The 25,277-nt window shown below is 38.7% G+C and overlaps 1 protein-coding gene across 1 annotated transcript in view; it reads right to left on the bottom strand.

Moving 5' to 3' along the window:
• The window catches only part of LOC100376706 (lipopolysaccharide-responsive and beige-like anchor protein), a 254,065-nt gene that overhangs the window by 140,686 nt on the left and 88,102 nt on the right, over positions 1-25,277 (bottom strand). The window contains exons 8-25 of the mRNA XM_085498391.1: positions 25,120-25,239; positions 22,879-23,025; positions 22,354-22,551; positions 21,285-21,427; positions 19,539-19,647; positions 18,604-18,756; positions 17,791-17,959; positions 15,822-15,964; positions 15,332-15,429; positions 13,459-13,551; positions 13,033-13,141; positions 12,636-12,717; positions 4,956-5,079; positions 4,133-4,325; positions 2,027-3,705; positions 1,547-1,700; positions 1,193-1,373; positions 332-498 (exon numbers count right to left, since the gene is read on the bottom strand). Coding sequence (XP_085354517.1) covers positions 332-498; positions 1,193-1,373; positions 1,547-1,700; positions 2,027-3,705; positions 4,133-4,325; positions 4,956-5,079; positions 12,636-12,717; positions 13,033-13,141; positions 13,459-13,551; positions 15,332-15,429; positions 15,822-15,964; positions 17,791-17,959; positions 18,604-18,756; positions 19,539-19,647; positions 21,285-21,427; positions 22,354-22,551; positions 22,879-23,025; positions 25,120-25,239 — 4,062 coding nt within the window. The remainder of the gene's footprint in view (positions 1-331; positions 499-1,192; positions 1,374-1,546; positions 1,701-2,026; positions 3,706-4,132; positions 4,326-4,955; positions 5,080-12,635; positions 12,718-13,032; positions 13,142-13,458; positions 13,552-15,331; positions 15,430-15,821; positions 15,965-17,790; positions 17,960-18,603; positions 18,757-19,538; positions 19,648-21,284; positions 21,428-22,353; positions 22,552-22,878; positions 23,026-25,119; positions 25,240-25,277) is intronic.

Raw genomic sequence — 25,277 nt, 5'->3', positions numbered from 1 at the left:
TTCAATTTATTTTTCTTAAAATTTTGATCAAAGCTAATAGCCTTATAGGGAATTATGTCAACTTGGTTTAAAATTAACATAAATTATAATAAAAATACACAGAAATGGGCAAAATGTTCCACCAGCATCTTGGCGGTATAATATGGCTTCAAAGTGTTAATATTCAATTTTGTGCATAATTCAGTTATTAATAGAATACTTGGTGTGTTCTGTGTCATTTTATTATCCTTATCACCATAAAACCCCAGTGTAATAATCACCATTTTATTAATACTGTATTATTATTATTGTCATGACAACTAACACATTACAAAAATCATTTGAGCCATACCTTGGCAGAAGGTTGTGTCCCTTCTATCAGAGACTGTATTCTCTGTCGTGATGACTGTTTTGTCTCTGGTACAGCAGATGGCAATTGTTGCGGCACACTACCAAGCCTTGGTCTCGGTCTGTTTCGATAGCGACATTCTAAACAGTTCCGTATTGCACAACAACAAGCTGAAATGAATAATAAATTAATTTACTCAAATCCTGAAAGGACCATGAGCCTTTAATCCATGCAATATGGCATCAAAATGGTGAAATGTACACAAGAAACAATGACAATGTATTTCAGGTTATTTGTGTAAGTTTAAGTCATATGACATATTAAAAGACCTCTTTGGGCGATACAGAACAAATACAAGTAGCAACCTATCTGCATGTTTACTGAATGCTTTTTATTCACATAAATGAAATTCAATGTATTTGAGCACACATGGTCATCAAGACTATCACTGACTGAAAGGTGAATTGAATCATAAACTCGTCAGTTAGAACACATCTCTAATGCTGCCCTCTGTGTTCAAAACAAAAAAATCATATTGTATTTGTTTTTAGGAGGTGTTGTATTAAAGTAACACGGCCTTTTTCAACCTTCAAAAACTGAATGATGCATGTATATTCCTGGTATGTTACAAAGTAACAATATAAGACAGTACAGACATCTGAAAAGCCTAATTTGGAGACATAGATAATCAAGAGATTGTATCTACTGTACAGTCGTTAAACATTACAGAGACGTAGATGCACTAGGAATTTTCCTTGGTGTCCTTCATAAAACCAGGTATTTATATATGCCATGGCAACATTTTGCTTTGAAAATAGGTGTCCTTTCAACTCTGAAGTGGAAGTCCTATCAGTGTTATCTTACCCAATCGTAAACACTGTCTGAGTATCCCTCCCTGTGACATGTTCTTTTCAGCTTCCAGCTCAGCAAAGTTTTGATTGCTGGCAAACACCAACACATCCACAAGATTCATAATGCGATGAATAAATGATATACCCACTTCTAAAGGCATGCCTTGTGTTGGCTCTATCACATCAGGATCATTCTGAAACATGACAAAAAAACATTAATTCACTTCAGAAGAGGGGTTATTATGAGCAAATGTAAATATACAAGTTTTGTTTGAGTTGTTTCCTTTCAATTTGATTCTTATATTTAGTAAAAATTAAAACTTTACGAACACCTAATGTTTGTCTGTAGAGGGAGACATTTACTTACTGTTCTGGATGTAGCGGATGATAAGAGAGGAAGGATACCTCCACAGGAGTAAATAAGATTGTCAGAGATTTGTGATATCATTTGTGTAACATTCTGTACAAAGACGATGTTTTCACTTGAGTTCACACAGTCTATCACAGTCTTAGTATTTTGACTGAAATGTGCAAAGAAAAAAATGAGGGTAAGAATATAAAATATTACTCTGAACTAAACTTTGCTTCCACTAAAGACAAAATGTATTTAGTCAAGGTGAATAATACCACATTGTTTTTTGTAACCTATTAAGTTAGCCTCTTGGCAAACTGGAAAAATATAACAATATGAAAAACCAGAATTATTTTTAGTAAATTAAAATATGCTACTTTATATTTAATAACATGACAAAAAATATAGTATACAATAACTGATACTGAATGAACTGTTTTTGTTTCATATGTTAGCTAAATGGAGTATATTCAGAAAGAGAAAACAAATGCCAACCTTCTCCAGACTTGGATATCAGTTTCAATAGCAAATAGTAAATCAGACATCATCCTCTGATGCATGTGGGACCAGAAAAACTCTGGAATCCGGTATGGCACCCTATGTGGACCAGGACTGAAATTTTGAGCTGGGTGGGAACCAGATCTAGGTCTGGCACCGGTCTGGAAGTATGTCCTCTGGAGGTAGCTATTAGCAGTCTGGGTTCCCTGTGATGAACGAACACTGAGAGAAGATGAAGGACTCTGAGAACCTGTAGGACTGAGTGAAGAGGTTGGGCTGAGTGATGCCGCCTGGCTTGGAGTCTGAGATGTGCTAGAACTCTGTGATGCTGTAGCACTCTCAGGGGCACTGCTACTCTGTGATGCCGCTGAGCTTCCACTAGGGCTGCTAACTTCTGTGACGCTTTCACTCTGTGATGTAGACATTGATTTGGTTGGTGTTGTCTCTTGACTTCCAGTATCCATACTCTCTAAAGATGCCTCACTGTGTTCTTCTAAAATGGACACCTTAGTTGTGACATTACCCTCAGCATTGACAGCTGTTTCTGACATCTCATCATGTTCTTCTAATACCGGGATTTCAGCTGTAATGTTATCTGGTGCTTTACTATGTTCTTCTACCATTGATACATGACTGTTATCTTGATTACAGACTGCTTCAGATATCTTACTATGCTCTTCTAAAGTCGTCACCTTGGCAGTGTTATCTTCAGATGCTTCTGGAACCTCAGTATGTTCCTCTACCACTGGAATGGTAACGTTATCCTCAGAACTGATGGCAGATGCTTCTGCTGCATTCCGTTCATCATCTAATTTATTTCCTTCTAGAGAGACATGAGATGATGCAGCATCTACTTTCTTGTCAGCTTTAGCAGAGGTTTCACTTTTATCTCCAGCTTTATCTTCCTCAACCTTGTCTGTCTTCTCTCCAACAGTGTCTGAATGACTAGACAATGATGGTTCTGCAGCACTTGAATCTGCTTCCTCTGCAAGTTGTTTCTCTTCCCCAACCAGTTTAGTTTCAATTACTTTTGTTTCATCCCCAAGATCAGCTTCCTTCTCCATACTGTCCACTTGTTCATCTTTTGGTTTATTCTTCTGTGATGACTCTGCAATAACACTTGCATCATTTCTCTCATGAGAAGCATCAACTGAAGTAAGATTTGTTGTGTTTGCATCATTGTTACTAGTCCTTTCAACCTGTGCTTCATCAAAATCCCCCGTACCTATACATTGATCATTCATAGCCTCAATACCATCCTTTATATGTTGTTCACCAACAACCTCTCCAACTTTCTTCTCTCTGTCTTCTTCTGCTTCCCTGTCTTTTATTACAGTTGGGCTTATAGCATCACCTTGGAGGGCATTCACTCTTTCCACGACCTGGTCAATAACACTATCAAGAAATTCTTTCACTTCTTTTTCTCTTGTGTTAATCTCAGGATGACTAGGTCTGGGACGAGCAACTTCCCCGCCTTCGGACATCTTCATATCTGCACTGCCACCAGCCATTAGTGCCAATGTACTTACTGACACATCATCAGATAGTTGATCACCAATGTGTGCATCAACAGCTCCTGATACTGTAGTAGATACATTGACAACACGGCTATTGTGCTGTTTCTGATACTGCTCATAAATCCTGGCTAGTTGACTTTTGTGATCTTCAAAAGAGACCTACCAAGAACAAAAAGAAAAGAATCAGGGTTAGAGATAAGGCAGGTTGGCAATATGCACTATACGATGACATGTTGCTTCAAGGCACAAAAAAAGATGGATAGATGTTGGAGGTGGTATGGGTGCAAGGCCACAAATAAAAATATACTTTAATATCTTTCATAATTAATTAAGATTAATTAATTCTTAAGTGATACACTGAAGTACAAAGCTGGACAGAATATACTCTTCAGCTTGACCCTTTGAACACCAAGTAAATTTTTGTCATCTTTCATAAAATAAATTCTCATATTTTATCCATATTTAAATTAAAGTGTTGTTTAAGATATGTAGGCAATCAAAAATTACCATCTGGTCTTAAGAAATTATACAAGTGTTGCAGCAAAGTGTTGACAGTGTCTAATGGATTAATATTAAAGGCATGTACCTTAGAATGTATAATAGACAAGGTGTCAACCCAGACTCTCCATCCGCCCCATTCAAACTTCATAGCATGATGCAACAACATTCGGAGTAAGGAATACACCATCTCTGTTACTTTTCTCTCATCGTCATTCTTGGGATAGATGTAGGCCAATCCCAACATCCAATCTTGCCAAACAGAACACTGCAATAGGATCCTATTAAGAAAACAACAAATACAAACAAAGATATACAGTTGAAAAAAGTAAGTGTTTGTTATATATGAGGATATTACGAGGATACCTCAAAGTATGCATAAAGACAGTACAACAGGAGTATCGACCGACACGAGATCGCTGTGACGAGGTACTGTCTTGAGTGCATACTTTGAGATATCCTTGTAATAACCTTATTATTATACATCTTTTTCTTCCAAGGATACATCATGGGAATGTCGAAATCCAAAAAGTTTAGCGAACTTCTTTGTGTGGGTCCGGTCAAACCCTGGTGGCAGCCATGTTTGTTTTTATTACGCTTGTAATTATTCCATGTTTGGAATTTGCATTTCCTAATTTGGTAGGATGAAAATACCTTGTTAAATACCGCAAAATTACGGCACGCTGTAACTTATGGCGTTACGGTGACAGATGTATATAAACAACCATTATTGTATTTTTTCTGCACACATTAAATTCAATTTTTGATTTATGTGCACCTCTACTGGAGAGCATGTCTAATAGAGCAAATACGGTATTAATGACTTTTGTTCTACAGCCTGAATGGCACAAGGTGGTAAGAAATACAAGATATTAACAACAGCCTACAGGAAGTGGCATTCATTTCATTACCTTCTGTTTTCTCTACTATGATTGAATAATAATATCATGTCTGATAAAAACATCTTCCTCACTTCAATAGCCTTCTCACTTGGAGCAGATTGTCTAATTAACTTAGCAATTATTTGAAACAGACCTAGAATTAAGATAAAGAAAGCATGATATCATCAATATTTATAATTAATAATTGCACATATATATATAATTTATGTACATTGACTTTAAATAGTATTAAACCCAAAATTACACCCATCAATTTTCAAAGCGTACAATACCCAAAACACACAAGCAGCAGTTTTAGTGAATAAAACCTTAGAATACAAGCAGTGGTTTCAGTGAATAAAACCTTAGAATACAAGCAGTGGTTTCAGTGAATAAAACCTTAGAATACAAGCAGTGGTTTCAGTGAATAAAACCTTAGAATACAAGCAGTGGTTTCAGTGAATAAAACCTTAGAATACAGGCAGTGGTTTCAGTGAATAAAACCTTAGAATACAAGCAGTGGTTTCAGTGAATAAAACCTTAGAATACAAGCAGTGGTTTCAGTGAATAAAACCTTAGAATACAAGCAGTGGTTTCAGTGAATAATACCTTAGAATACAAGCAGTGGTTTCAGTGAATAAAACCTTAGAATACAAGCAGTGGTTTCAGTGAATAAAACCTTAGAATATAGGCAGTGGTTTCAGTGAATAAAACCTTAGAATACAAGCAGTGGTTTCAGTGAATAAAACCTTAGAATACAAGCAGTGGTTTCAGTGAATAAAACCTTAGAATACAAGCAGTGGTTTCAGTGAATAAAACCTTAGAATACAAGCAGTGGTTTCAGTGAATAATACCTTAGAATACAAGCAGTGGTTTCAGTGAATAAAACCTTAGAATACAAGCAGTGGTTTCAGTGAAGAAAACCTTAGAATACAAGCAGTGGTTTCAGTGAATAAAACCTTAGAATACAAGCAGTGGTTTCAGTGAATAATACCTTAGAATACAAGCAGTGGTTTCAGTGAATAATACCTTAGAATACAAGCAGTGGTTTCAGTGAAGAAAACCTTAGAATACAAGCAGTGGTTTCAGTGAAAAAAACCTTAGAATACAAGCAGCGGTTTTAGTGAATAAGTCATTGAAAATAACACAGTCCCCGCTAAAATTGTGAAAGTTCTCTTTGTGCTTGTCATATTAAAGTGGAGGGGTTGTCATGAAAGTGTCCTTGAAACTTGAGTTCCAAGTGGCATATACAACAGATAGCTTATTTACATCAAAACACGAGTTCATTGTAGTAGTAATATGGCCAAAAATAAAAACAGCCGTTATTCGGCCATCTTTGATCTGATTATGAAACACACTGATATGTATGATGTATGTGTACATAAATTGTGGAAATATAGCAGTAGGCCAAAAAGTCAGATGGCTGTCAATCGGCCATCCTTGACCAGATTTTGAAACAAATTGTCATGGACATGCATCCTAACATGTATAAAGTACATGTATGTGCCAAATTTGAATGAAAACTGACAGAGCACGTTCAAGATACCGCATAAAAAAAAAACAAGATGCCTGCCAGTCGACCATCTTTGATCCAATTGCGAAATAAATCATCATGGACATGTACATTTTTTGTATCCTAACATGTTTAAACTATGTACCAAGTTTGAATGACAACTGACAAAGCATGTCCAAAATACAACATTTTCAAAAAACAAGATGGCTGCCAGTCGGCCATTTTGAATCGAATCGCTAAACCACTGCATGTGCATATGTCCCACATAAGGTACTAGGCACATGCAAAGAATGAACGGAATCGGTCCACAGGATTCTGAAATATAACTCTGAACAGACGGACACACTAACGGACGGACGGACAGACTCAGGAACTCACGGATGGTCAGGGACATGTATCCTAACTTAGGCGAGGGTTCTCCGAACCCGCCTATTCACATAGTTCATACCCACCATAGACTCCGGTCAGTCAAAATGACTATTTTGAACTGTAGGCATTAATCAGTGATTCTGCCGGTGACGGAGAGATAGAATCTAGGTCAGGGGAAGCCTCATGACCTCAAGATTCTTTTACCCCTTACGTCACGAACCCACGTGACCGAGGCCACATGGCAACGCCATAGGTAGCCGTCCATCACTCTGGTTCCTTTCTCTCCGCCTCGAGGACTTAGACCAACGCGACGGAAAGAGTGGGGAGGTTGGGGGAGACCCGGAGTCTATGGTGGGTATGAACTATGTGAATAGGCGGGTTCGGAGAACCCTCGCCTAAATTCACTACGTTCAATTACCCACCATAGACTCCGGTCAGTCAAAATGACTATTTTGAACTGTAGGCAGAGTCAGACACCGATAGATGGCGGGTTTTTCCGAGCAAACAGAAAAAAAAGGAATGATGAAAGTCTTTTCCCAGTCCGGGATGAAAACAAACTCAAAAAATCTAAGTTAAGACCCAAGAAGGGTGGTGTCTTACCTTGCCTGTGCTGTCCCCGAAGCAAGAAGCCAATGCTGCTGTGGTGACAGGGTTCGGTGCGCCCGAGAAAGCTAGACCCAAGCCGAATTCGGGGGTGATAAGCTTGAAGTAGGACTGAAACAGTTCGCATGAGGGCATAGGTCGAAAGAAGCAAAACCTGGGAGCTTCCAGGAAGTGCTAGTGGAACAGACAATCTGCCCGCAAAAATGTCGAGACTGACTTATTGCCTATGCGCAGACGCCCCTGCAGTCGTTCGGGCTGGGTCAGCAAACAAGGCCTGACCCGCTACGACAGGGCCTAACCTGAAGAGACCTTGCTCAATAGATTGGCTGTCTCCTAGGTAGTAGTTGATTAAGACGTTCTGCGTTCTCCAGAAGCCTGCTCTCAGAATGTGTTTGAGAGGGGCACCTGACGCTAGCGCTAGTGAGTTAGCAATCGCACGGACCTCATGTTCTCATACTTGGTGTCTCTGCAAGGTCTGTGTTGAGGAGGATAGTGTATTATAGATCTCCAGTACAGTCGCAGTAATCCACCTGGAGATGGAAGTCGGGGAAGTCGACTTATCCCGTTTGCCAGGGCCGTAACACAAAAACATGTGTCTGGTTCCCCGTCTAGAAAATCTGGTACGGTTCTCGTAGCAACTCAGCGCTCGGACCGGGCAGAGAAGCAATTCCTCCTGATCCTCCGGACTGACAATATTTGCCAGCCGGGGGATGACGATCGGCTGAGGATCGTGTCCTGGGATTTGGTTCTTGGCGAGAAACCCGATTTGTGTCTTTAGTACAACTTGATCATCCATAAAAGCGGCACAACCGTCCGAAAAGGATAGTGCACGCCTAGCTTTGACCGAGCTTGGCCAGTGACGACCACCAGGGTAGGGCTTCCTTCACTTGGTCCGAAATTGAAACCCGCCTATCTAGTTCTCATAGGAGAGCTCGGCGTTATAACAAGCGTTATACCGGGCGGCTGCGTAGTGCGGCCTGGGGAACGACCCTTTGAACCGAGGTCATCATTTCGATGATCTGTAATTAGTTCACGGAGGGACACCGAGGGAACGCTGACTAGGCATTTGGCTAGACTGTCTAGCGCTAAGCAATACGCTTGAAATAGCTAAGCCAAGCTTACCTCTGTGTCAAAACTACATGCCCAGTGACACCAACTGCACGTTGGGTCGAGGTGGGACTTGTCGATTTACTAATGAGCCCAACTGGTGAAGTAAATCCCGTGTTAGCCTGACGTGTTTGGCTATTACCCCTTGCCCGGGTTGTTGGTAACCGAAAGTCTGGGTACAGATTGAGGTGTACCGACATCTGGTGAAGCAGCAGCACTACCTGTTTCATCACTCTGGTGAACACGTAGGGCGCTGTGCCTAACCCGAACGAGGAGGCACCCAAGATTCAAATACTTGGCCCAGCTGGGCGATTCGAAGGAGATGGCAACTCGCTGGGTGCATCAGTACGTGCAGGTAGGCCCCGCTTAAGTCTAACGGGGCTAGCCAGTCAAAACGGTGGATGGAGAGAAGAACCCTGAATGGTGTCTCCATGTGGAACCGATCGAGGAGCACGTACTGATTCGTCTGCCTAGGTCCAAAACTGGACGCCTGCCATTTGTAGATTTGGTACTACGAACACATTTGGGTAGAAGCCTGGCCTTAGCTCCGGCTGATGTACCCTGTGTATGGAGTCTTTCCCCATCAAACTGCTACTTCCTGTCTGATTGCTTCCGCCTTGCGGGAGTCCCCTGGCAGTGCCCAAAAGGGGAGACACTGACGGGGGGAAATGGAGATTTCAGCGGTATCCCGTAAACTGATGTCACCACCTGGAAAGGTCCAGGGATCGGTTACCCATTCTCTCCAACCCGGACTACACCGGCGCAATCTGTGTCGACAGGGATATGTGGCCATGTGTTCGGCAGTTGCGAGGGGGGGGGTGCTTCCTTCCCCATGAGGTGAGTTCCCCAAGGCCTGAAGTAGTCACTAAGTTGTGACCTGGCCATTCACCGAACACGTGCCTGTCCACCCCGGTTGCAGAGGTGAGCGTCAAACATGCCTCCCCTGCTGCCGGGTAGACTTCCGCCCAGTGAGGGTGAGAAGCCACCACCTAGCTCTTACCTCCCTGGGGGCGTGCCACTACCCTCCCCTCCCATGGAAGGGTATAAGCGCTTGCCTCCTGGCTGACTCCAGCTAGCAGACAACGCCCTAGGGCGTTGTGTTTTCTGTGCTTGGGGTGCCCTCCGATTGCCCATGGCAGGACCAACTGGCTAGCGGATTCAAACTGAACCCTCCGGTTCATTGCACTCCGAAGCTCCGAGACTGTACCCACCATTCCCTGAACAAAGAGGGTGGAGGAAGTCCAGTCTGCATCACTGAGGTGGGGACGTACCCCGGCTCAGCTTGTCGGAAAACACGTGTGTCTAAGGCCGCGTCACTTAGCAAGGTAGTGGCCCTGGCAAAGAGAACCAGGCGACACTAGGGGGTGTCGCATGTAGATGTGCGGTGGCCCGCCCGTAAAATGTCGCCTGGTCTAGGAGGCTGGTGCGTTCTGCCTCCAAGGTCTCCAGAGTGCTGGCCACGCATAATGTGCTCAAGCAACTCTGCCCTCAGAGCTAGATGGGTCGTCTTCAATTGGAAAGGACACCCATGGAACACGGCTATCCCCCTTTGCCCGGTTTGCCAAATTCGTGGTACCGGGGTCTGGGGAAGGAGCCTTGGAATCCGGTTGGGGGCATTTTGGTCTCATCCCAGGCTATGGGGTCTGATCCCGAAACCACACCGACCGGGTAGCGTTTGGTCCAGTGGGAAGTGTTGCCTAATGTTATCCCCACCCGGGGGCCTTAAGCATTACAGCCTCCACGGCTGACCAACGTGGCCCATCAACACCGTTTGCATGCTCTGCGCCCAACTCCGCACTCAGGCGGACAGAGAGAGACTTGCCAACGGGGTTGCTTTGGATCTCGACGCTCGTGATCCCATAAGCGTTGAAGCAACCTTAGGTGGTTGCTTTAGGATCAAGGGTGGGGGTATATACATCGTATCACTGGGATTGATGATACTCCGCCTCACCCCAAAAGCGTGGCTCACCGAGTCATACAGATGGAAGACTCTGAGGGATCGCCCGGAGTACCGGCTGTATCCGACGCGAGCGAATTTCATCTCCTTTCACTTTAAATATGTGAAAGGGAGCGTGTTCGACTGTGCGTCTCATGACAGGGTCGGTTCCCTCTGGGGACGCCTGTGGGTCGGTAAGAAAGGAGTCAAAACCCACAGTGGGGACCGGACACAAGGAAAAACACGTTACCGTTGTACCGTTACAGCGTGACGAACCCTAGCTGGCTGAAAGTAGGGGGGTCAATGTGAAAGCCCTGCCCCGAGATCGGAGACTTGGCTGCCAGCACCCCGTTGGCATTCAGTGCCAGAGGATCCCGAGAAGGACCAGGGCAATTAGCCTGGGCCCCGGCCACCCCCCAAAATAGTGGGAGAGCCGTGCCTGGGAACGGGGGTTCCCCGGAAGAGACGTGTTTGAATGCAAACATGCTTTCGTGTCTCGTCCTGCTTGCCCACCGAGGGAACACAGTGGAGACAGCTCGCTCCGACTGCGTCTGATCTACCCGGCCTGTCATGGATGCAATTGCCCCGACAGTCCTTTGACCAAAGCCCTCAACTCGGAAGCAAACTCGGCGCCGTGCGAGGAAGGGTCCACGAAGAGACCCGCAATGGGCCCCATAGGAGGAAAGCCTCCAGGGGCACAGCCTCGCTGCAGCCGGTAAAATCGGGTAAAAACACCGCCTGAAAAAGCAGACTGTGAGGATGCCCTCCGTTCAGCGGGGGAGACCGAGAAAAATATTGGTACCTCCGCCGTCGGGCCTCTTACTCGATGTCCCGGTACATGAAGTACCGGTAGCCGAGCGTGAGGACTTTCCACTCATGCAAAACACGCAACTCACTTTAACCGATTTGTTTACTGGACGCGCGACCTTGCTGTGACGCGGTCAGTGTCAGTGATTTTGATGGCTCTGAAAGAAAATCTCAGGCCTCAGAACTCCAGTGAAAAAAACACGCTTTCATGCAAAAACCCCGAAACCCGCACGTAGCCACGACAAAGTATCTCGGATGCGGGTTCTATGCTGGTAAATTCTGAATAAACCACTGTACGGTCGGCTCGAAAGACGAGGAGACCGGAAAGAAAAAGGCAGCGAGCCTTGGTGCTGTCATTACATCGATATATTGCTAAATACATTAAAAATAAAAGACGACATGCATGAGGGAAACGAATAACAGTTGTAAAAGATGCCGCCATGAAATCAACATGTGACTACGTAGTGGCGCCCGGTTTGATTTCTTTGTTGTGGAAAAGCATAACACACAAAGGGGAAAACGACACGAGGGTAAAAAGACAAGAAAAACTTATCCTACCAGCTAGAATGTTGGATGCCGCGGTTGCGGCGACGACCCATGCTAGAAACCCGGACAGAAAAAGGCAACGAAGCCAGGCAGAGCCGCTCAGAATCATTCCCCGCCGAGGCGGAGAGAATAGAAGAGTGATGGACGGCTACCTATGGCGTGGCCATGTGGCCTCGGTCACGTGGGTTCGTGACGTAAGGGGTAAAAGAATCTTGAGGTCATGGGGCTTCCCCTGACCTAGATTCTATCTCTCCGTCACCGGCAGAATCGCTGATTAATGCCTACTGTTCAAAATAGTCATTTTGACTGACCGGAGTCTATGGTGGGTAATTGAACGTAGTGAATATGTATGATCTATGTACTAAATTTGAATGAAAACTGACAAAGCATGTCCAAAATACAACATTTTCAAAAAACAAGATGGCTGCCAGTCGGCCATTTTGAATCGAATCGCTAAACCACTGCATGTGCATATGTCCCACATAAAGTACTAGGCACATGCAAAGAATGAACGGAATCGGTCCAAGGGATTCTGAGATATGACTCCAGACGGACGCATGGACGCACGGACGTACAGACGCACGGATGGAGTCCGAATTATAAGTCCCCGACTTCGTCCGAAAGGGGACTAAAAACCTTAGAATACAAGCAGTAGTTTCAGTGAATAAAATCTTAGAATACAAGCAGTGGTTTCAGTGAATAAAGATTTAGAATACAAGCAGTGGTTTCAGTGAATAAAACCTTAGAATACAAGCAGTGGTTTCAGTGAATAAAACCTTAGAATACAAGCAGCGGTTTCAGTGAATACAATTCTGTGAATACAACATACCAGGATTCATCACCCTGTATGTCTTATCTGGTTCAGGATGTCTTCCTTGAATAATTTGCGTTGTTACTCTTTCTGTCAATATCTGGGAAAAGAAGAATATTATGAGGCTATCACAAAAAATCAAGTGTTTGTAGAGCTGGTTAATACAAAAGATGTCAAAAGAAAAGCTAATTAAGCACTGATTGAACAAATATAAAATACTGATAATGCATTTTTCACCGCATCTCCATAAGTTACAGAATCATATAGCAAAAGATTGGATTGACCTCTGCTAAATTGACAATTAATATTCCCATTGTACTGTCTTCATACAGACTTAGCGATTAATTAATAATCCGTTGGTAATACAATGTAAGACAGATATAACAGACAGTGATTACAATTATTGTTGTCTCACCTCAAATAGTCCGGTGTAACAAAGAGGAGATAGGCAGTTACTATTGAGTGACAGTCTCTCACCAAGCAAGGAATAAAGACTGTGACTGTACATCAAATCAAGTTTACGTCTGAAAGAGATTGAACGAGAGTTGAATCAGATATCTAAAATTAATTATCACTATACATGCATCATAAAGTATATTGGATACCATGAATACATCATGGAATGATATCTGAGAAATTATCCATGCATCATAAAGTATATTGGATATCATGAATACATCATGGAATGATATCTGAGAAATTATCCATGCATCATAAAGTATATTGGATATCATGAATACATCATGGAATGATATCTGAGAAATTATCCATGCATCATGATTTATTGTTTTCTCATGATACATTGACACTACTGTCACCAGTCTCAGTTGACAATACTTACTTGTGAGGCATCTTTCCTAAGAAGAAAGCCATTGTCTTCATTGCCATAACTCGAATAATTTCATCTTTTGAAGCTAATAACTTAAAAAAAACCCTAAGCAACAAAAACAGAATTATTAAATTAATATTCATTAAGATCTCTAACTATAAGATAGTGAAATACAATAAAGACAGGCAATGTATGCAGACAACAACATTCTGAAAATCACTACAATTTTTATTTATTTGTGGGTCAAGTCACCAGATGCCAGAATTAAGTGTATTCAGGAATATCATCAAGCACCAGTATCACAGACTTTACCATATGGGTTTACCTTTTGTTTGTTCAAAAATTTATAAGAATAACTGATAAGAATTTGTAATACTAGAAAACAATGCTATAATTATGCACAAGTCATAGGATGTATTACCCCTAAATACATGCATTAAAGTCTCCAATTATCAAAGAAATCTGATTTTGAAACAAAAAAGGGGTTCCATCTGTGTTAACCTTTGATTGTCAAAATCTACTCTTGATAATAAAATCCTAAGCCAATGTCCACTTAAAACAAACTTATCAAAAATACGAGAAAAATAAATAAAACAAGCAGCCTATCGGCTGAGATAGCTCCGCTGTTAGAAATGCACATTTCAATTAAAGAACTGAAGACATCATCAGAAAATGAACAATATGTATAGTATCAAAGCAATCAGACTTACAGTTTTTAACAAGAAGTCGAAAATATCACTTTTTACCAAAAATGACCAAAATATTCACCAAAATTAGAGAATCCAAGATATCATCACGAAATGAACAAATCTGAGAAAGGTCTACATGTAGTATCTATATATGTAATATCAAAGCAATTGAACTTTTGGTTTTTAACAAGAAGTCGAAAATATCACTTTTTACCAAATATGACAAAAATATTCACCAAAATTATAGAATCCAAGATATCATCACGAAATGAACAAATCTGAGAAAGGTCTACATGTAGTATCTAAATATGTAATATCAAAGCAATTGAACTATTAGTTTTTAACAAGAAGTCGAAAATATCACTTTTTACCAAAAATTACAAAAATATTCACGAAAATTAGAGAATTGAAGACATCATCACAAAATGAACAAATCTGAGAGAGGTCCACATGTAGTACCTATATATGTAATATCAAAGCAATCGGACTTGTGGTTTGTAACAAGAAGTCGAAAATATCACTTTTTACCAAAAATTACAAAAATATTCACCAAAATTAGAGAATTGAAGATATCATCACAAAATGAACAAATCTGAGAGAGGTCCACATGTAGTACCTATATATGTAGTATCAAAGCAATTGGACTTGCGGTTTTTAACAAGAAGTCGAAAATATCACTTTTTACCAAAAATGATAAAAATATTCACCAAAATTAGAGAATTAAAGATATCATTACAAAATGAACAATTCTGAGAGAGGTCCACATGTAGTACCTATATATGTAATATCAAAGCAATTGCACTTGCGGTTTTTAACAAGAAGTCGAAAATATCACTTTTTACCAAAAATGACGAAAATATTTACCAAAATTAGAGAATTAAAGATATCAACATGAAATTAACAAACCTAAGAGAGGTCTACCCAAGGTACATATACACCAAGTATCAAAGCATTCAGGCTTGTAGTTTTCAAGAAGAAGTCGAAAAAGTAAAACATTGACACGGACGACGGCGGACAATCACTCATATGATAAGCTCCGCTCGACAAAGTTGACAGCGGAGCTAAAAATCAAAATGTTGCAGAAACATTATAAAGGGAAAATTATGGTATACAAAGTGTACACAGAATACATTTTCAATTCCTCCACACAAGAGACCTCACTAACACAATATTTAAATAGCAGTGCATAGTATTACCTGATTCCATTTTTCTTATCAAATGCGGGTACCACTGTATTACCATGCTCAGCCATCAGAGACAGCATTAACTGCATCACGTCTTTCAGATTGTCATCCTAATAAGAAATTAAACATGCAAAATAAAAGTGACCAATGAGTGATTACGAAAACACATTTGTGTTTTATGTCAATTTTCAATGGGTGAATCACAGATTTTCATTTTCATATCTATGATTGGTGTCATTTTCAGACATTAAATGTCACTGATTTCTCTTGACTTTTATATAATTTTATCACTGAGACCCTATTCTATGTTTGGAAGTGTGAGACAGGGTTATGAGATAATCTTTCTATCATAATGACATTATGACAATTTAATGTGCAGAATCAACCAGGTCTGGTCAGACACAGACACCTGAGACACCCGGGTTTTTGGAAAAACTCTTCCTTGTGATAAACCCTAGTAGAACTATGAGTGGAATGCAACAACCATTACGTCAATTTTTACCTCATGTACAGTAACAAGATAATTTAGTAGACTCTGTAACTCTTCATCATTAGTATTTCTGTCTTTCAGAACTAACTGTTTGACCATCAATAACAACAGCGCCCTCAGCTGTTTCAACTCATCACGGCTTGGTCTAATGCCATCTACAGGAGTAATAAAATATACAGGCAAAAATTTCAGAATGTAGCAAGACTGACCATCAATTAAGTTCAGACAAAGAAGAACATAGTTGAACTCTGTTGACCTTGCCCTTTGTTATATAATATAATTCCCTCTATCACAGTTTGTTTCAATATAAATATGCATTGTCATAATTAATTTTGAATACAAACAAGTTTGGGGTTGAACCAACAGTGGGGAATCAGTCTACCGAATGTCCTTAAAAGATGTAAATATCTTACAAAAACATTGGTGCCTTATTTGTTTAATTATTTTAAGGGACATAATTTCCAGTTTTATTCAAAGTAATTCAAAGTAAAATGCCTCATCGCAAAAAAAAAGTTCTGCATTTAGACGTGAATAGATTCATAAAACATGCAAGATAACAGAAAATCTTAGCTGGCTTTTGTCCAAGTATTTTGTATTACATGAAAAGTAAAAAAAAAAACACCCTTTATGAATAGCTATCATGTTGCAAGCTCTGCTTTGTATGCAAATCAACTTAAATAGTTCGTTGGTGTCCAGTGGAGGGAGAAGTCAACAGTACTGTTGCCTCCTGAGAATCTACATCTTCAAACACTGCAATCTTCGAAGTGCGTTTTTAAACTAGTATTATGAAAACTCTATCATTCTGTTCTAATAGCTGAAACATATTCCTGCGAGTTTTCATTTGTCAAATGAACTGTTTGTCAAATACAGAATACATATATTTTAGAACAATTTTCTTTTTAAAATGTGGATGAAATGTTTTGCTTTTTATGTATTTTTTATGTATTGTTTTTGATTTGATAACTTTGAACTAAACAGATTTTCTATTAGCTTCAGATCTTGATCAAAGTTTGGCACCCAGCTCATAGGAGTGCTTATATTGATTTTCTGACATCTTGTTTTCTGTAAAGATTTTATTGGTAGGTTTGCAAATGTGTATCAGACTGTGCAATCTCTCCATGAGTTAGTTTTGAAACCCAGTATGGGATTCTGGTATACATTACCAAGGATATTATTACAAGATAAATCATTTGCTTCATTGAACACATACAACAATGCATATTTCCACTGAGATCAGCGACCTTTGATGTGTATCACCAGTGATCAGTCAAGTAGAAACAGTCAAAATATTTTATCAGATTTTCTCAATTTTTGCATGATATTTTCATACAGGACATCTGTTGTTCAAACTCAGGGAAGACATTATACTGATGAATAAGGTGACCAAGTTTGATGAAGTTTGGAATAGAATTAGTAAAGTTATTATGCACACAATAACAATTATTAACGACGACAACGACGACGACGACAACAACGACAACGCCGGACAAAATTTTTCCCTTAATATACCCTTCCCTTCCATCTTTGATGGTACGGGCAAGGTAAAAACTAGATAAATGTAAATGCCACCCATGCTTATACTTATGGTGTGTATAACAAATCTGTCCACATGAGGGCGCTGCATTGTCAAATAATTATCAAATTAAAACAAAAGTAAATGTAACTGATGTTCAAGAGGGCTGCTACGAAGAGCATTCATGCTCTTCACAGACACTTTGGACATTTCTGACTGATAAACTGGCATTTGAATATTTAAAAAAAACACACAATATCATGTCTGAGAAATGACTCCTTTGATCGAATCACAAAATAAATACAAGTGCCTATGTCTCAAATGGGGTACTAACTACCGTATGTGTAAAGTAGATATGGGTCTAGAGGCATGGATGTACAGACACAGAGAGACTAAACCAAAAGTCCATCTTTTCAAACTTTGAAGTAATTATAAAAAGATGAATGCAACAATTTGCAGCTGACTTACCAAGTCCTTTGGGAGAAATTCCAGATCGGTCTTCGGGATTAACAATCCAGTAATAATATTTGAGTGCATGCATCAACTGCAATACTGTGCTAACTCTTCTAATGTTACTGAATATATTAGTCTGACTTATAAACTCAGTAGCCAAGTATGTATACAGGGCCATTTGTACCTGTAATAAATGTCACATTGATAACACATTAAGTATCTAAATATTCTGTTACTTCACTTCAACTCAAGTAAAGTGCATGCTCATTGGCTGAAAACTTCCCTCTGAACAGTCCTAAAAACCCCCCTCTTTTTTTTATCAGTTTTTTTATGTTGCTGAAATCATCACCTTATGGCTGTGGAGATTTTGTTCACAACTAGAAGACTACAAGACATTTTCATGCTCCTGAAACAGTGTTCAATTTTCTGTTATCACGTACACTATGGTGAAGTTAAGATGAGAAGTTCTTCAATGATTGAATAAGATGATTAGTTTTGGTATCTGACAACTGACATTGAGATATATTGTGATCAGACAATGTGACCAATGTTCAAAACAAATATACCAAACTATGTAAAAATTTGATCAATTTTACAGGAACACTGTCAGATCAAACATGGAGTTTTATCAGGGCTTCCTATTTGATTGTGTGTTCACACTTCACTTGCTGATAATATTGATATTTCTAGATTCACAAAGACTTGCTTTAGTTCATAGCACAAATATTCTCCCAACACATGACCCAAATAAAGCTTTAGAAATGATCTCAGAATGAAAATTTAAAAAGTCAGACACTCCTGGTAGGAATGGTTTCATATTGTATTTACCCTTGCTGGTGTGTGTATCCATAGCGATGGGTTAAACATTATATGATCCACCATATTCTTTAGTAACGTAATACCAGTAGGTAGTTTATTGAGATACTTAGCTAATGATAATAGTGATTCTAATACTGCTTCTGTTATATGATTGGTGGAGGCCTGAAATAAAGTACAATACATTGTAATATGATTGGTGGAGGCCTGAAATTAAGTACAATACATTGTTATATGATTGGTGGAGGCCTGAAATAAAGTACAATACATTGTAATATGATTGGTGGAGGCCTGAAATAAAGTACAATACATTGTAATATGATTGGTGGAGGCCTGAAATAAAGTACAATACATTGTAATATGATTGGTGGAGGCCTGAAATAAAGTACAATACATTGTTATATGATTGGTGGAGGCCTGAAATAAAGTACAATACATTGTTATATGATTGGTGGAGGCCTGAAATAAAGTACAATACATTGTAATATGATTGGTGGAGGCCTGAAATAAAGTACAATACATTGTAATATGATTGGTGGAGGCCTGAAATAAAGTACAATACATTGTTATATGATTGGTGGAGGCCTGAAATAAAGTACAATACATTGTAATATGATTGGTGGAGGCCTGAAATAAAGTACAATACATTGTAATATGATTGGTGGAGGCCTGAAATTAAGTACAATACATTGTAATATGATTGGTGGAGGTGACCTGGTTTAACATATATGTATATACACTACCGGTATTAATAGTGTTTGTGCTAAATGTAAATGACAGTTTTTCTACAGTCAAAATAGGTCATATTTTGATGATCTAGCATACAATATATTGTACTTCTAATAAAGCAATTAAGACACATTAAATGTAGGTATGTGTCCAAATACAAATGATGCTACACGAATAATCACTGTTATTACTCATATTCACGATGAAAGTCAACTCACTTTTTGAAGTAGATACCCTGATATAAGGAATCCTTTAACTTGTATCATTTGTTGCTGCGTTGTCACAGAACTCTCTATCAAATCACACAGAAGGGCTAACAATGTTGAACTGAAATAAACAAAACAATTATATATTAACACCCGATTTTGAATCAAATGCACATTCATTGGTTACATGTCTTCACCATCATTTCTGAAAATATGTAGGTTTATTTTTGGAGAAAAGTGATAAAAATAGACTTTGCCACTCAAAGGATCGGTCTATTAAACACCCCTATCATTACTGCATAATGGTACAATCCTATGGCTCTATGCAGTTGGATGAAACCATTGATATGAACAATGGGGTGGAATTTTATCACTACCAGGGGCAACTTGGTGGGCCTTGAATCTAACACAGATATAGTGTAAGCCACTTCAAACTTTCCCAGACAAATTTTTATGAAGTGCGTATCAGTAAAAATCTTGGAATTTGTGAAGACATGAAGTCACATTAGCTTTGGAAAATGTAGTATTCATGAACACCAAGGTTTGAGTTGAAGATTATACGTCAATTTCAAAATGTTTTCACTATTATTGGTTCATGCCATCAGGGTACCAAAGACAAACAAAAAAATTTGGGTCTGTAGACAATTTTTGTGGAGTTCGTAATTTGCATTTTTTCACAGGTTTGCAAAATTGTGTTTAGTAACATGGGATGAAATATAAATTTTAATATTGTTAAAACATTTAAAAAAACAAACATTCAATTCAGTTTCAGGTTTTCACTTATCGTGCATTTCACATGTGTGTACTGGATTCTGTCGTAAATTCGCCCTGGGCCGTTAAACGGCAGTTTTTAAAGTTGTTTTTTCTAATATTTTGGCGTCATTTTTCGGACATTTCAATCTTTCCTGACGCCTAAAATATATTCAAGAGTATGTTTATTGTGACTAGCGTGAATGGGTAAAGCTTCGTTTCGACAATGAGCTGTTACCGCTGTGAACAATGTTAAAACATTCTTTAATGCTCAGTTTATCTTTTGAAAACAACTATTTTTTGATTTGAAAAAATAAATCATGCCGTTTTCCCATCAAAATCCAAGCCAAAATATCATACTACAACATCGGCAAATCTCTTCCACATTGTGTTCAATAACATGTGATCGTTTGCTACTATTACTAAGCAATGCAGTTGTGTTCGTTTATATTTGAAACGTTGTTTAGAATAAACTTTTGTTACCAATAAAATAAAATAAATGTATTTAACGTACCAGGTTCGTTAATGTGATTTTTTTGACGAAAAATGGCACTGGGTGACATTGTAATGATTTTTTTAGGCAGTCTACTTTTAAATTCAGCAAGAAAAAAAATGTATCAAATTTTAGAGTAGCGTCTGCAATAGTTTCTTTCATTTTGGGTGGCCCAACTGCCGGCATTGAAGTTGGTGTAGTCGGATTTTTCAAAAAATATTTGATGATCTTTTTTTGAAATTTTGAACCCCAAATAAGCACCCACCAGCCGTGAAATCGCCTAGGGCGATTTTTCAGATGGGCGAATTTATGACAGAATCCAGTAGTAAGTAACATGCTCAGTAGTGAAAAAAATTGGTTTGGTTCAAACTGCCATTACCAATGATATTACAAAAATTCCAGGCATTGAATTAATAGTTTTATGGTACTTTTTTTTTATTTAAATATATCGCAGTTTATTCTATATATATTGTCTGTCAGAAGCTGTTACATTTCAAATCATTTAAGGTACTTACCAGATAGTATAATCAACTTCACCTTCTTCATCTTTGTATTGTTGCTTATAGTCAAGTTGTGTAAATAAAGGAAAGAGCACTTGAATACCTCCAATGGAGTGCAGCGTACTATGGATGGAATGAGTTACGATAGCTTTCACATCCTATAACAACAAATACAGACACATTCACATTAGTTAATAATATTTGCAATACTCATATATATTACTTTGTTTTTTGTAGAAATACAAAATCACAAAGCTTTAAAATTAAAAGAAAATCACATTTTACACAATTATGAGTTGCATGATTAAAAATTGTACATTTTATGAATTTTGTCAAAGCACAATCTCTGTTTTGTATTTCAACATAAGCATATAGAATTCAGTTGTTTGTTATAAAGTGAGTATTATAAGTTGTTTTAGTGTGTGCTGCAGAATATAACAACAGAGTGAAAACCTGTATCTCACGGTATTTTCACTATATTGAGATACACATGTTATCCATGTGACAATGAATAATGTCACGTTTATAACAAGAAAACAAATGTCAACAGAATAGAACAAATTATTAGTATAAAGGTTTCTATTCATAATTAATGTGACTCATAAAATGACCAAAGCAAATTCAATTATTTGTGTTCAATCTCAAAACTATATTGCACATTTGAGGATAATTTTTACATTACTATTTTATAGTTTCAAGAACTGCCCAAAAGTGATATAATGGTTAATTCTTCCACAAAGTTTGAAGAAAATCAAACACCACATGCCAAAGAGATGGTTTTGGATATGTCAAAATATCTGGTTTTTTGTGTTTCTTTAATATTAAAATACTGTAGTCAGCAGTCTTTGAACAGACTGTTTTTTGGGGGGACATAAATGAATATTAGTCAAATTTTATTAAATTTAATATTTATTAAACAAATAACTGTCATATTTAACTTTGAACACAATAGGTCAGTTTGTCAGAGGAAGCACATTTAACGCAGACATATCATCACGTAAGTCCAAGTACTGGAACAGCTTTCAAATTGAGACCTAAAATCATTCATGTTGCTAAACTTGATGACAAATCTGAAAGAACTTACCTTGAGCATGAGAGCATGCGGGGAGTGTACAAATATTGATGGGTTTCCCTTTGGTGATGATTCTAGACATAACTGTGAATCAGTTGCTATAGGATTATATGTAAATACTATAGAATTGGATAGTTTGCCATCATATAGGATTCGCTTACATTGGTCAGACAGTAAAAGATCACTTTCAGAATCAAACTTAAACAAACTCTGTGAAGAGAAGATATCATAATGTTAACCACTGAGAAGATGTCAGACAGACAGAGACAATGCAATGGTTTTGTATGTACATGTATCTCTTGATCTCTACCCGTTTCAAGGCAGCCAACACAAAATAGAAGACAATCTTACTGTGAGGGTTTCAAGGAGGTCCTCTGCAAAACCTGTCTAAACCATACATAACCTGACAAATATGTCTCAACCAATCAGCTTTCTTAGATGCCTCTGTGTAGACTGACAAGAAAGACCTTCTTTACCCGTGGAACACCCTAATTTTCTGTATAGGACAGACTGAATGACTGGAATGAAAGTTCATACCTTATAATTGGGACCTAGCATACACATAGCTTCGATTTGATGACTTGCTAAAGCATCATTAAATAGGTAGACAGCAGCCATCTGACCACAGAAAACTCTCTCCATATCAGCAGTAGGAGCTGAACCAAGAAAGCATTTATCATAAGGCTGAAATGAAACAGTAATTGTATCAATTATTTGTTTTGTATTTATCTGTAATACTGGCATAACAATATGGTTAAGAAATCACAGATCTTAGATCTGGATCTTAGATGTGAATGAAGAAATAATGAACTTGTATTTTGTTTTGTCTGCCCTCTATCAGCTGAAAATTGGAATATTTTGTTTTTTTCGGCATGAATAAAGGACACTGAGTTAAACCTCAGACTAGTAATACAACAGACTCGCAACGCGGCGTTTTCTTTTGAAGTAATGCGTGCCACGTTTGTTTAGGTTATCAGTTCTTATCGTACCGAGTAAACGTTGCTGGGCAACAACATTTTCATTATATTTCACAAAATAACGCGAGATCTATTCATATTACAATCAACTATCGTGATGCATCGCGAGACATAAAGACAGGAAGTGGCATAGACGACAGCAGTTGACAGTGAACTTCGAAAATGGCATTTACGGAAAAATTTGGCGAATCTGAGGACGATAATTACGAGTGGGAAGCTATTTTAGGAGAACATTTTGACGAAGATAATGACAATTTTTCTGTAGAACTTTGCAACCCCTGATCGATCTCGTGTTTTTTATTTCCTGCAATTAAGAATAAGAAGAAATATACTGGGCAGTGGGCTATTTTTATACAAAACTATGACGGAAGTCAAACAAAATCAGTGAAACTCGAAATAGCAACAATACTGACACACAATAGAAAATTGAAACAGTCACTGAACAACGCGTAAATCGCGTACTATGAAGTCGAACGCGACAAAAATAACACACCTCCAGTTTTTACCGTTACCGGATCATGCTGATACGCTGAGAGAATTAGTATGTACATGACACTAGCTATCTGATGTTTCGGCATCCCGGAACACGAAAACAAAACGGGTAACACACAAAGAAGTGTGATTGTTCAAAACGCAGCGATATGCTCCCTCCAAAAAAATATTGGAAACCTTCCGCAAAATCCGCAACAGCGAGAAATATCGTTTCAAAGTTGCTCACTATATATTCAAAAACTATTTGAGGTAAACACTAACACATTCAGTTACTTGTAACTCCCCTGATTCTTGGTCGATTCTTAAAATTCTTACACAGCTGCAAAGGTCAAAATGTCCAGAACGCATCTCCCGTTTTTTAAAAAATATCCGGATCCGTTTTACGAAGAAATACACAATTTCCGAAGAAGCGCAAAGTGTGCAGAATATCCAGTGTTCGGTAAACTTTGACGGTGTCTATGCCAATGCTACAGAGCGTGGCACACATAGCATATACAATTAAGCCGATTAACACCTTAAACAATAGGCGTTGCGAGTCTGTTGTATTACTAGTCTGAGGTTAAGCCTGAGTTAACCCGGCCTGCCTTCTCCAGCCAGAGTCTAAACTAATTGACCAACAATATGCAATTTAATAGTAGGTCTGATCCTCACTTCCTGGTAAACAACACATTAACACCCCCACTGAAAACAAACAACAAACAAAAAAAAAGAAAGAACAGGGAAACCCAGTTTTAGAGTAGGGGAACCTGGCTTTTCTTACAATACAGTTTCATGGAGGAAGATTCAAAAAAGCTTTCAGCATGAAAAAAAAAGATGCATACCATGGAGCTCCATGTTCATACTGAGTGTTATATTTTAAAGTGTTGGTAATGAAAAAAACTTTTGCAAGTAGTTTTTCTTCTAGTACAACTCCAATTCATTTGTTTTCCGTTATGATAATTTGTGTCATTGTCAATTGCGCAGTAAAAACTGTAAATAACCAATGTGCAGCAAATCAGGAAAGATCTTCATGACGTACACTGCATTTGTGATTTGTGAGATTTGGAAGGTGTGGAATGTTTTATGCAAATTCATGCAGTCGTCCTGGGATGCACTGTCTATGGTCTAGACCTCAAAACAGTCTGATTGGGTTTTATTCTGGCAGTTTAGGGTTAATCCAGGTTCAAACCTCATTTGAGTGTCCCTAACAAAAATTGTTAGGGGTTTTGAAGAGGAACATGACATGCTTTTTTCCCATTTTTTTTAGTAGTCTGTAGAGAATTTCAGCAGGTGATACTAAATTGAATTATGGTGGTGGTATTTCACTCACATCACTGGTATTTACAAACCACGCCATATCTGCGTATGATACAAGTTTACCATTAACATAACATCTGATCTCACTATTCCTCCAGCGGCTGTATATATGTACTATGGTTACCATATACCACTGAAAGGAATAAAATACATTTTAGTTGTTTATTAACA

The sequence above is a fragment of the Saccoglossus kowalevskii genome, chromosome 4 (assembly GCF_978046115.1).
Source record: "Saccoglossus kowalevskii chromosome 4, keSacKowa6.1, whole genome shotgun sequence".
Classification (NCBI taxonomy): domain Eukaryota; kingdom Metazoa; phylum Hemichordata; class Enteropneusta; family Harrimaniidae; genus Saccoglossus; species Saccoglossus kowalevskii.
Note: the sequence above shows the minus strand (reverse complement) of the source record. Positions and strands in the feature narration are given on the sequence as shown.